At 44.2% G+C, this 12932-nt stretch overlaps 1 protein-coding gene across 1 annotated transcript in view; it reads left to right on the plus strand.

The window, feature by feature from the left end:
* Nucleotides 1-12932, plus strand: part of tacc2 (transforming, acidic coiled-coil containing protein 2) — a 58903-nt gene that overhangs the window by 22107 nt on the left and 23864 nt on the right. Inside the window, exons 6-8 of the mRNA XM_050070538.1 lie at nt 1314-1576; nt 1622-2183; nt 6438-6743. Coding sequence (XP_049926495.1) covers nt 1314-1576; nt 1622-2183; nt 6438-6743 — 1131 coding nt within the window. The remainder of the gene's footprint in view (nt 1-1313; nt 1577-1621; nt 2184-6437; nt 6744-12932) is intronic.

The raw sequence follows: 12932 nt of genomic DNA on the forward strand, positions 1-12932 counted from the left end.
TAACTACACCCGCCATCTGTATCACCGCGCAGAAGGAAGCGTGCATCTACTCTTGGATGAGAAGCTCATGCCCATGACAATGCAAAGTATAAACATTAATGGCGTCGTCCTTTGCTGAGCTGTAACGTTATGTAGCTAAGCAGTGCTAGTTAGCACTAGGTGCACACTTCCCTCTGAACAGTGATACCTTTGGTGGGTGTAGTTTGGCAGAAAGAAAACAGTTCCTACAGTAAACAAGTTTAAAACAAGGTCTGTGGATTAACCTGAGTAACAAGGTCATGATTTCTGGAAAGAGACATTGCTGTTGAGTTTTTCAAATTAAGTTTTTTGGCACTTTGAGTATCACAAGCTGAGTGCCATCTAGTCCCATTATATTGTAAAGAAGACAGTTATCTCTACGGCTGATATCTCCAACACACAGCAACTCACACCAAAACAATGTAGACTGATAAATAGCACTGCAGGTAAGAGGAAAAATCTGTATTTTTGATTTTGAGGTGAACTATCCCTTTAAGATTCAGAAATTAGAGGAGTGCACATGAGACTTCACGCCAATGAAACTATGTTAATGGAAAGTAAATGCTGTGCATCTACACATGTCTGAGAGGTCAGTGGAGGTCATCATGGGCTCCCTCTCAATGCGTCACACAAGTAGCATGTTAGCATGCTGTCACATATCATCTGCTCAAGTACATCACAGAGACAAAGGCACACGTGTAGTCTGATTGGGTTTGCCCCACCAGCTTAGGCTAAAGAATCATGAATTTGGTAGACGAATATGTAAACTTATTTGGATTTTTCCATGGGCTGTAAATGATGATATTCAGTCTATTTACCAGTTGCTTAGTATTCATAAATCCCAGCAGTAACACCATGTCCAGCTCTTGTTTGGAATGATATTAAAGAGAGCAGTGTGACAATGAATATGAATGAGGAGGTAAACACAGAGCTGCACTTTGTTTTGACTCGAGCTCAGATCAGATGACTGTGCCTGGTGAAGTCTAAAGGAAGTAATGCAGCCCTTTATATTCAAAGGATGACATCAGCTGTGACATCGGCCCTGCTCTCCAGGGCAAGAATGAGCCTTTTCTCACACTGCTAAACACAATGCAACAACAACAACACAACCACACACACACATGTACCGACAGTACTTCTGCACACACACACACACACACACACACACACACACTCGAGCCCCCATAACCACACAAACATACACATTTGTCATTTGTCAGTCATTCCTTGTGCATGTGCTGTAAACTAAACAACAAATCCCCCAACCCCCTCTTCTCTTGCATTGTTTTTTCCAGACCCCTCCCATCTCTGGATTCCCCTCAACTAGAGTTTCTTACTCCGACTGAGGAGATAGCTGCTTCTCAAGGACAGGAGGAGATCCCACCACCGGGGCAAGCAGCAGAGAAGACAACAGAGATCCCACCTCTGAATCTTGTGAAGAAGCCAGTGGATCTTCCTGAACCTTTGAAGAAGACAACAGAGCTCCTAGAACCAGCACAGCACACGAGAGTAGATCTCTTAGGAGACAATAAGAAAGTAGGGCTCTCAGAAGAAACAAAGAAAGTAGAGCTCTTAGAAGAAACAAGGAAAGTAGAGCCCTCAGAGAAAGTAGAGCTCTTAGAAGAAACAAGGAAAGTAGAGCCCTCAGAAGAAACAAAGAAAGTAGAGCCCTCAGAAGAAACAAAGAAAGTAGAGCTCTTAGAAGAAACAAAGAAAGTAGAGCCCCCAGAACCAACCAAGACAGAAGAAGAGCCTCCAACAGAGCTCCCAGAGCCAGCACAGAGCACAAAAGTAGATCTCCCAGAAGAAACGAAGAAAGTAGAGCCCTCAGGACCAACCAAGAAAGAAGAACTTCCAGAAGAGCTCACAGAACCAAAAAGGGAGCCAGTAACTTCTTCAGAAGCAGCGAAGGAGCCAGCTGAGCTCCCAGAACCGACAAAAAGCACAGAAGAGCTCCAAGAACCAACAGAGAATGAGGAACCAGAACCAACAAAGACGACTTCAGATCCCCCAGTTGCAGAGAAGAAGCTGATCAGTGAGCCGCCAGAGGTGCTAGTGGACAAACCTGTAGAGATCCCACCTGAGGAGCCATTTGAAGTACCAGCTGGGGAAACGGCAGTGACAGAAACAGTCCAGCACCCTGCTGAGGAGCTACAGGACAGCGGGTGAGTGTCTTTATAAAATCAGATTAATTCATAATCAGTCACAATGCATTGAATACATGAATTTTGTTTGTTATGACCATGATCTGTGTGTTGAAATAATGACAACAGCAAACAAGAACAACTTCCTCTCATTGTCCAACCATGCAGTTTCCAGTGAAAGCCAACATTACCAGCACTGTTTCCCTGTCAGGCTGCTGCCAAGGGACTGTTCCCTTCAGAGCTCAGACTTCAGAGTCTGGATAAAAAAAAAGCCATGTCCTTGTAATCCTCAATTGACTAGAATCTAAGGATTATAGCCTTTTACTATTAAGAACAACAGGTTTGCTGGAGACTGGTAATTTGTGGTCGACTGGTTTTCCAACAGGAAACCAGACATCAGAATGATTTGTATCTGACCTTTTAGAACTGATCGTTTTCCTGAAACTTATCATAACATTTCCATTGCAGTGATGTATTCGAGACATTTTATTGCAGCTAACGTATTTGTGAAAAAGGGGGGAATGTCAGACGGACATGGTCTTTACAGCTCAGCAGCTCTGTCTGTCACACGTTTAAAATGGATTTCCATGCGCACAGAGAGTCCCCTCGGTGGCTTTGTTTGGCTTTCAGACACCTCGAGGGCGTCTGGTAGGTTGCTGCTGTCTGCAACAGTGTCCGATTGGATGAATGAGACTGAGTCTAACAGTTTTGTAGGCATTTGTGAAACGGCAGTGAACCCCTTTATGTTGTTAAAGCTCCTGACTATGTTAAATACACATTGTAAACCAGTGTGTCGTTCATTTCGACCTCCATGTGGGCGTTTGGTATTTATTTAAGCATTTTAACAGCTCTTGCCAGACTAACTTTCCATATATGTCATTATTTTACTTGATGTCATTGTTTTGTTCATTGTGCATATAAAGATGTATTGTGTCAAAGTTTATTCTTCTAGTTTATTTGCTGTGTGAGGAACGTCTTTTGGAATATTCTAATTAAGTTAACTTCTTTCCTCAGCTTCCTTAGCTATCTCTCTTAGTTGTCACTCTCTCCTGCCGCTTAGCTCCATGCCCAGGAGCCATCCCACATGCCAGAGTAGCACTTGCTGCCTGTCACTCACAACACTTGTCCCATCACTGCTGTTGGAGACATAAAGGTTTGTTCAGTGTAGAAGGGAGGAGTGACAGTGCTATTTCCACTATAGGTCTCATCAATAGATAGAGTTACACTGGTGTACGTGTGTCAGAGACAGAAATGTGACTGCATGGTCAGTGATGTGTGTATGTGTGTGTGTGTGTGTGTGTACATATGTTTCTTACCCCACCCCCAGAGGCTGGCCTAGCTGTCAGTCCTGCTCAGTCTGTGCGGCTTTGTGAACTGAAGCCTGTAGTGGGAGGAATTTGGGCAGGCACTCAGCCCCACTGAAGTCATTTGCACAGACCAGACAGAGTGGAACAAAAGCCAGAGTTAAGAGAAACACTTGAGCATGTGCTGCGGCGTGAGTGTGTATGACAGAGTCAGAGTCACACAGAGGAGAGGAGGACTGGGACATACAAACTGCTGTTTGGGAGTTCAGCAGCAGAAGTCATTGCCATCACTTACGTGTTTAGATCTGTGTGATGGATTCCTCCGTGGCTGAATTCTGGGTGAGTTGACAAGAAGTAGGCGCCCTATTTTTTTTCCTGTCTGTGTGTGTCTACAGTAGGCGGTTGTTTTTAAATCCCTCCAGGTGGATGCAACAGATGGTGTGTAGGTAACTAGGGCTAATTACGCTCTGTCTCTGCTGACCTCACCAGATGGGAGGAGGGAAGGGACAGATAGAAAGACGAAGGGACAGAAAGCGGAAAAGAAGTTACAAAGTTGCGAAATGAACGGTGTACTTCAGAAAAATGCTACAGGTCAGAGCATGTTGTACTCCCTTCCTTACTTGATGTGGAGGCTGCCTGATTGATGGCTGGCGAGACATGTCAGTAGTCATAAAACTGATGTTTAACTACTGTCTGTGAGTTGTCCAAAAATCTTGCTGGCTTGGTAGACTTCTAAAATGAGGAGCTGATAACTATTTTTAGGCCTAACATGAAACACAAGGGACCACTGAGTGTATTTCCTGTATGACATATGGCACAAAAGTGCAACGTGTTACACAGCTACTTTTACTCAAATTGAATGAAGTCTTTTGTAAAGCAACAGTTACTCAGGAAACTATGGACATGACTGGAACTCTTTAGCTTGGTATGTAGGGTATTTCTTATCCATGTTTTCAGAGTAAGAAGGAAGTAGGATGTGCTATAGCCCACATTGTACTGTAAATAGACCAGTTGCCATGGCGATTGTAGGTTCATGTGTCTTTGCTGGCACAAGTGGAGTAGATAATCTCATGTCTGTCATTCATTCAACCACACTGGACTGCCTTCAAGTAATAATTTAATCTCCGTAGTGACAGAGGAGAATTGGCGGATTATTTATGAAGTATGTGTTTGCAATATGTACAATGTGTTCTTGAATGTGCAGTGTGTGTGTGCTGGTGTGTGTGTGTGGTAGCTGTTGGCTGCAGGACAGAAATGGTCCTCCCATGATTACAGCGTTAAAAAACGTTTTAAAAAAGTCAGTACCCTCAGCTGGTTTTGTTTACAACTCTCTGTTTATCATTAAACACCCTGCCTGGACTTGCTGTCTTCTGCGTCCAGCTGTTTCGCGTAGATTACACTAAATGAGTGTGTGCGTGTGTGTGTGGCTAGAATACTGTACATGCACAGGCAAAGTCACTTTTGTTTACTTAATGCTCAGTCATGAAAGTGGAGGTTAGAGAATTAGCTCTGTTATCTGGACTGTGATAGACTACTATGTATACCTGGACTGGCCTTGTAAAATCTTGATTTGCCTTCTTAAATAAAAACTCCTTATGAGGTGCCCTTGAGTAACGCCCTGCACGCCGCTGAATTACCAACAATAAAAAACTGTATTGGACAGCCTCCAGCTGTTAATGCCAACAGTAAAACTACACTGACGTGAAAAAGCGTGTGGCTGAAAAAAAGCCCATGTGCTCTCTCTAACTTGTTGCGTTCAGTCTGGTAGTAAATCCTCTGCTACATCATACACATCACATCTGGAAGAAGAAGTTGGAAAGCTGTTAACCTGAGTGGGTCAGCTGCTATTATCTGGACATAAAAACCACTGAACCAGTAAATACTCTTTTGTCCTGGGTAATCTTATTTTCTGCAGATTGTCTCTTCTCCATACGCCTGATTTAGTTTTCTCTCTGCTCCATAGCTGTTTTTGTCCGTCTTTGGAAGCAGCGGCGCGTCTTTGGACAGTCTGCTCGGACTGCGCTGTGACTTGGTTGTTTCTATTTCCAGGCTGCATGTGCCAAGTTGGCCGCAGATGCTGACATATGTATAGCTTTGGCCTGCTGGCGTTAGTCACTGACTGAGGATTTGTAACGAGTGGAATGGGACCAAATAAAAATCATATATGGATTTGCAGGACGTTTCCTCTTCACGCAGCCGCCCTGCATCTGTTAGAAAATTCTGTACTTTCTGTAATGGAATGATAACAACCAGACCAGTCAGATGTAAACTGTAACTTGCTACACCCTAAAGAAAAGCACACGCCCTCATTAAATGCTATTAAGTTCTGACTTTACTGGAGAGAATAACAGAGCTTGGTTTCAGTCCGAAGTGAGCTGGAAGGGGCGTTTGGAAAGTGCAGGTCAGCAGACAGTTGACTTGATGCTTTGGTGTGAATGTGTTACAGCTGATGGAGGTATTGTGAAGCTTTCTGCAGAAGAGGCTACTGGGGTATTTTTAGAGCTAAACAGGAGGCATGCCCCAAGTGGGGAACAGCTGCATGGGCGTCGATTGTGTCGCCTGTCAGATTAGAGAGCCTACCACTCCTGATAAGACGAGGCTGGATCTGGGCCAAATCCACTCCACCAGGTGGCCCATGATGACAGAGCCAGACGTCCTCAAGCAGGCTACTTCACGGCAGAGGGCAAGTAGAGCAAGCAAGGGAAACATGGACTATCATGTAAAGGGACTAATGAGAAGAGTTAATAACAAAGTGTTCTTAGGATGGTTGGAGTGAGCTTTTTATTTTTTAAGTCACTGCTAGGTTTAGGTGATGACACAGAGCAGAGTGCTCCATCTTTCTCTGCTTTGAGGTAAGTCACGGTTCATTTGTGCAAAGGAAAGCGTGGCCTCAGAGGGCTTTCCGAAACCGCCGTACTTGGCCTTCTTGTTGCGGTCCGTCTGTTAATGTTTTGTGTTCCCTCCCCTGCAGGCCCTCCCTCGCTGAGCGGGCAGAGAGAGGTGACCGTGCCCCTGCATCTCCCCCACCTCCTGCCTCCGAATACCATTTCCCGCCTGCCCTCCCTCCTCACCTCCAAGACACCACAGAGTTCCCCACTCCTCCTCCCACACCCCCGGAGAGACACTCTCCTGACGCTCTACCAACCCCACCTGCATCTCCCAGCTTCCCTCCTCCTCCTTCTCCTCCTCATTCAGCCCCTGATTCCCCTCCTGCACCTCCTGCTTCCCAGAGCGAGGACCACTGCCCTGCTCCTGCACCCCGCCACCCCCCATTAAGGTAGGAACATGAGCTCTGCCTGACTATCACTGCTCCTGAAACGCTTCATTAAGTCATTTCCTGTTTCACTTTGTAAAAAAAAAAAGTTATTTGAATGTGTGTCAGTTTTCTGTCGTGCCTCTGCTCTGCTTCATTTGTAAGACCTCGCAGATTTGTGCATGCTGACACTAGTCCGTTTAGCCTGCTTGACGAAAAGTAGCTGTGTCCTTATCCTTTCAACCCCAGTTCAGGTCAATTTACAGCATTAAACTGACGTCTGGCACACTGAATTATCCTGTGGATGTTGATTCGCAGAGCTCCTAAATAGTGTGAGCTACTGGAAGTGTAGTCATCAGTTTCCTTATTCTAACCTAAAGGACTAGTTTAACATATTCTCTTTCCTGCAGAGTAAGGTGAGAAGACTGATAACTAGTCTCACATCTACATGGTGAATAGTTGGGGCAGGCATGTGGTTAGCTTAGCCAAGCATAAAGACTGGTAACAGGGGAAAACAGCTTGCCTGGCTCTGTCCAAACAAGATATGATGGACTATCTCATCCCACCGGTTTCTGGCTCATGCTTCACATTTATCACACAGACATGACGGTGGTATCAATCTTCTCATCTAACTCTTGGCAAGACGGTAAATCAGCATATTTGAGAGGCCTTTCCATATACAGATACATCACATACAGCATTATTGCAATTTCCAGAGTCTGCTATTTCAGCAACTTGTCATAACCACCTCATAAAATTACAGATTAGCGTTGCTATGCACGTCGACCACATGAACTCATAGGAAACAGGATTTGCTAATGTATGAACTTAGTGGTCATGGAAACTCATATGTACACTGTATAATTGTGGCTTGTTAATGGTGGATATAGCAAAAGCATCACTGTGAAATGTTTATATTTGGGTCCTTTAAACACTACAGGATAAAGCGGAGCACCAAGCTTCTTCACAATACACATACCCGGCCCCATCATCAACACTTGACACATCCCGGCTGACTTTTTGTCATTTAGGCTGCTTGTGTAGCACCAACGTCATGGCGCAGAACACAATGATTTTCATTCATAACACTGATGCTGATTGTGTTTAAATGCTCCTCGTTATTTTGCTTTCAGCGCAGTTCCCCCGCTGATAATACTTGACATTCCTCCGCAATCATGCTTTGCAATTTATTCCAGAGGCTGACTTTTCTAAGGGGGAATGACTCAGCCACTTTCACAGTGCACTGTAATTTACAACCAGCAGAGGGTGTTTTCCATTCACAGAGTCCAGTGTTCATGATGTACTGCCAGCCTGCGTCTGCACTCTGCTGTCTGAATGCTGCAGGTATATGAGGAATAACACAGGGAGACACAGCAGCTCTTATGCATTGGAAAAGACTGTGTATTGTTTTCTTTGTATAATTTTACATATTTGCTCATGACTTCAGCCTGTCAGACTTTCTAATGCTCTCCTTGTTCAGAGAAGACCAGGATTTTGAGAGGGTGAGGCTGCCATAGTGTTGTTATATTATTTATGATATCTGAGAGGACTGTTAGGTAGCAGAGGAGAGGAGAGGAGTACCACCATAGTATCATGGACTTAATATTCTGAGTGGAAGTCACAGATTGTCCTGTTCGCCTGCAGATGCACAGAGGTGCAACTATGCCAACATATGTGCAGCTATAAGCCACTTTTAATCTAGTTTTTTTTTTTACTTTGAGTCATATTCAAGGCAAAGAACATTAAAATTAACAATCTTTACTGGTAATAAAGTGATGATGTATCAACCCCTGCAGGGGCAAAGCAACACCCGTGGAGCTGCTAGACATTTATTATCTTGCTAAAAGGCTTTTCAATTGGGAAACTTGCCCTTGAACCTGCCTCCTCCTACTGAAAACTGGCCTCCCTCAGCATGCGATCATCAAAATGTTAGTCATCCTAAAACAAACATGTGCTTTTTTCCTGAATGATTCATTGAGAGTTGCATGAGTAATAATTCAATCCTTCTGTGAAAGAAAAATAACAAGTCAGGCTGCCTTTTTTGAATTAATAATTATTGAAAAATAATTAATCCGTCAGTGGCGCCCACACATTTTGCACTCGTAATATCTGTCGTGAAGACAGTAGCTGACGGCTGAAAAGGTTCTCTTGTTTTTACAGATTCCCCTGAAAACCCCCCAAAACCAATCATCTCCCATCTGTTTAGTTTGTGATCATTCAAACAGCCTCTCTTTCTTCTATTTGAGACTGTAGAGAAAACCATTATGTCACACGCCCACATGTCTGCGATTGAGATAATGTGTCAATGGGTATCAAAGCCTTTTGTTCTGAGGTTTCCCATTGTAGTGCCCTGATTACCCCATCGATTGCTTTCATCATACTTTGATGATACAAAGAGAAGGAATGCCTCAGAATCTCAAAACATTTTGTAAGAAGATGTACAGTAAACGCAGACAGATGAAGCCCGAGAGTGGATGTTTTGTAGACACAGCCTCAGGAAATTGATCCCACAAGTGATTGTTTATGGGAGCAATGCAGTCTTTTCTTGGCATATGAGAAAGGAAGCCTCAGGCGCTCACTCTGCCTGATCAGCTGGAGGATCAGAGGGGCAGATTAGGCGTTTGCCACAGACACCTAAAACCAGGATTCACCAAAACACATCTTTGAACTGCGTGTCACCTGCAGAGTTGCTGTATTCGGTTTGTGATGTATTTGAGCCTTTGTTTGCACACACCAACAGAGATACAGCCTGTAATTCTGGAGTTAGTGGCCCACTTTGTCATCAGTGATGTATGACTTGAACTAAGTCAATGAAAAAATACATGTACTGCAAAGTCAGAAATAGAACCACGCTTTTAGTTTAGCTTCAGCATTTTCCAAGATCTATTGTTTGTTATTTGTTTTTGTGCTCATCAGAACCTCCCTATCTTTTTCATGAATCATTCAGTTTTGGGTCTGATCTGCTGCACTAGCACAATGTTTCTTGAAATTGCTATTGTGTTCTCACCCACCAAGTCCACACCTATAATTTCCTGTGGAAAGAGGGTCCTGTCTTTTGTGGTCCTTACTTAGATTTGTTGAATTTATTTCTTGCTTAGGGTTGATGTACTATTCTTGTGTCTTTGACTTTAGCATTGTCAAATTAAGGGGCATATTATTTATTTTCTTTGTTTAATTAGAGCCTTTAGCAAACCAAGAGACTGTAATGTGATTAAGGTTCATACTTAGCTTGAACTGGCTTGAAATTTCAACACTTCTCAAGATTCTTAAGTCACACTTATCATGTGTTATTCTGACTTAACTGTATGTTTTGAATTTTTAACACAACTAAAACCTATTTCAGAGGTACATAGGTTATATTTTTTTCCACTTCAGCGTTCTTAACTAAAGACGGTTTAAAGACGGACCACAAATTCTTCTGCACCATCACAGTCTGACACTGAATAACAGGCTACACATATGTGGGTCGTAGTGACCCTGATTGCTCTTGAGCGCCATAATGAATCTTTCAGAAAAAACTGCCACAGCCATATCTTCCAGTGCCTGAGTTTGTTGAATTTTTTATTTCTTCATTTTTTTCAGTCTGCAGTGGAAACAGCGGTGCAAGGCCGGGCTTTCACAGTAGCAACACAGAGAGGATGTCAATGTCAGTCTTTCAATAGAACAGGAACTTGTACTTCACACATACATCCTTTGCTGCCCTAGATACATCTTTGAACTGGTATGGGGGCTGGGATGGCAGTGGCAATCAATATTTTTGCTTCAGCAGGGGTCTGTGTTGGGAGTTGTGAGTGGGAGGCATTTTTACTTGCCCCCTCGGGCTGTGAAACATCGACCGACAGACCCATCCGAGACTAGAATCACATTGACTTTCTTTGTGAACATCAGTTAATGGACTTCATGTTTACATGCAAGCACTCCCCCTTATCAAGTGGGGCGTTAGGTCGGACATAAACACCGGGTTTAGTGCCATGTGGAACTGGAAATTCTGTGTTTTTAGTCCACATAGGCAAAGGTGCGACACCTGAAACCTGCGTACAAGCAAGTTACAGTGCTTCAGGCTTGAGTTGCTATAGTAGCGAGCCCTTGTTTCCTCACTTTCCCATGAGTGCACAATAGATTTATTCTTCTCATATTTCCAACGCCTCTCTTTCCCATTGCTCCTTGACAATGAATGGGAAAAGTGCAGAACCTGTTCCCGCTCTTATTTCCATCCCGCAGGACACATTCTCTGCGTCTGCCACACACACACACACAGATGTCTTAAAGGAAAGACAGATTGTAACGACAGACTAGGACGGAATATCATCATTGCTCTTCCGGTCTCTGATGCAATTCAAGGTTTGATGAGAGTGCCAGTAAATTAGATCACCGGCCCATCCTGCTATCCAGGGATTTTACCGCAGAGACTGTATTCATTCATTTCATTTAGCATATGTCCCTACCTCTTTAACAAAGACTGACACCTCTGCATTAAGCTCCTGTAACCAAGATCTTTAACATTTTGAGTCTGATAGTGGGTTGTTGATGTTACTTCTCTTATAACATAATATAACATTTTAAAAGTTGGATTTTTGTCTGTCTTTTTGGTCTCTTTTTGTGCTGGTACAGAGCTGTTGTTGGAGTGTCTTGAATGAAAGGGAATATAATAGGGTCAGAGCTGAATAGTACACACACATTCTAGTTTCTCAGAGTCTATTGTTTACCTCAGACATCACTCTGGTTGGCCACGCTGAGTGCTGGAAGCTTCCATTGTGTGAAAAGGAGGCACGAAAATGATGTTTTTCGTTTTGCAAGTCACTGGGTGAGAGAGAGGGGGATCGTGGCAGGGGAAAGGCAGAGTCGAGAGGTACGGGGTTGCTGTGGGAGGGAAGACGAAGGGGTAACCATAGAGTGAAAGAGAAATTGCCTGTTAATCAGTGGGGTTTTGGAGGGTCTTCTATTGTTAGGCTCCCCTGCATAGTCGCCGTAGCGAAGGAAAAAAAGCTGCTTGTCTTTTTAAAGGCACAGGAGGCTGGAGTCAGGGGAATGAGTGGAGGAGAGAGGGGGGAGGAGGCAGCCAGAGCAGCAACACAGCTCAGCAATATCAGCAGCCAAACAGAGAGGAGGCACCTCAGACACACGTACAAGACGGCAGGAAAGCAGGATCCTTTCATCCTGTTTGTTTTGGATTATTCTCTTCTTGACATTGTGCTCTTGGAGATTTTATCCCTGCTGGTGTTGCATCATTTAAGATGAGAAACAGGAATATTTCCGGTCTGTGAGCGGCAGAGGCTCAGAGATGCTGTGCACAAAGTGAGGAGCCCTTAATCATCCACTGCTTTGCTCCTGATGCGAGCAGGACTCGCTGATCCTCTGCACTGCAGCACTGAAAGCTCAGCCGGTGCTCCCCTCCGCTGACACAGGCTGCCTGCCTCCTCTTGCAAAGATCACACCAAAAAGGAGAGGCAGTTTTGGAGGTGGAGGGGGGAGCAGGTGGATGTGGAGGGTGGCTGGAGAGCAGGAGCAGGCAGGGGGTGCAGGGGGGGGCAGAGCTAGCTGAGGATGGGAGCCAACGAGTCCATGGAGCAAGGAGAGACCCCCTGTCCCTCTCAAGAACACATGTGAGTTTGACTTAAAATGCATTGCTGCTCAGTGTTGTGTCTGGAAATGTTCAGGGGTGTGATCAGAATCAAGGCAATCACTTTATTTCTGAAAGGTGTAGGTCTGGAGAGCAGCTCCACCTGCTTCTGCTTCTGTTTTGATTTATTTATGGCTTTAAACTGGCTCTCCATGCAACATAAATGTTCATTGTGGATGCAGGAAGTGATCACCTGTGAGTAATATCACGGGCATGGTTGCCATTTATGGTGTCAGTGACTGTTGCCACAGGAAGCCTGACAAAAACACCTCTGTGAGACATTGTGTTCTGTTTTGTTTCTGTCAGTTTTTGATGCATTACTTTGCTTCCCCTTACTCCATCTTTTCATGCACACTGTTATAAAGCCTTCTCTGACTGTTAAATCTAAAGCAACCAGCAGAGCACGTCATCACTGTTGTTGTTTGCTTTCAATATGTAAATAAGGATGAGAGAATCAAAGCACGTGCTCAGCCTCATGTGCATTACTGTGCTTCAGCTACAGTACTGTACGGATGGATGAAACATAACAGTGCTTCGGGGGAGCCTGTGGGAACCAGAATTAGGCAATGAGTACAGTAGGTGCCGCCGGGAGG

This window comes from Epinephelus moara, chromosome 19 (genome assembly GCF_006386435.1).
Source record: "Epinephelus moara isolate mb chromosome 19, YSFRI_EMoa_1.0, whole genome shotgun sequence".
Lineage (NCBI taxonomy): Eukaryota > Metazoa > Chordata > Actinopteri > Perciformes > Serranidae > Epinephelus > Epinephelus moara.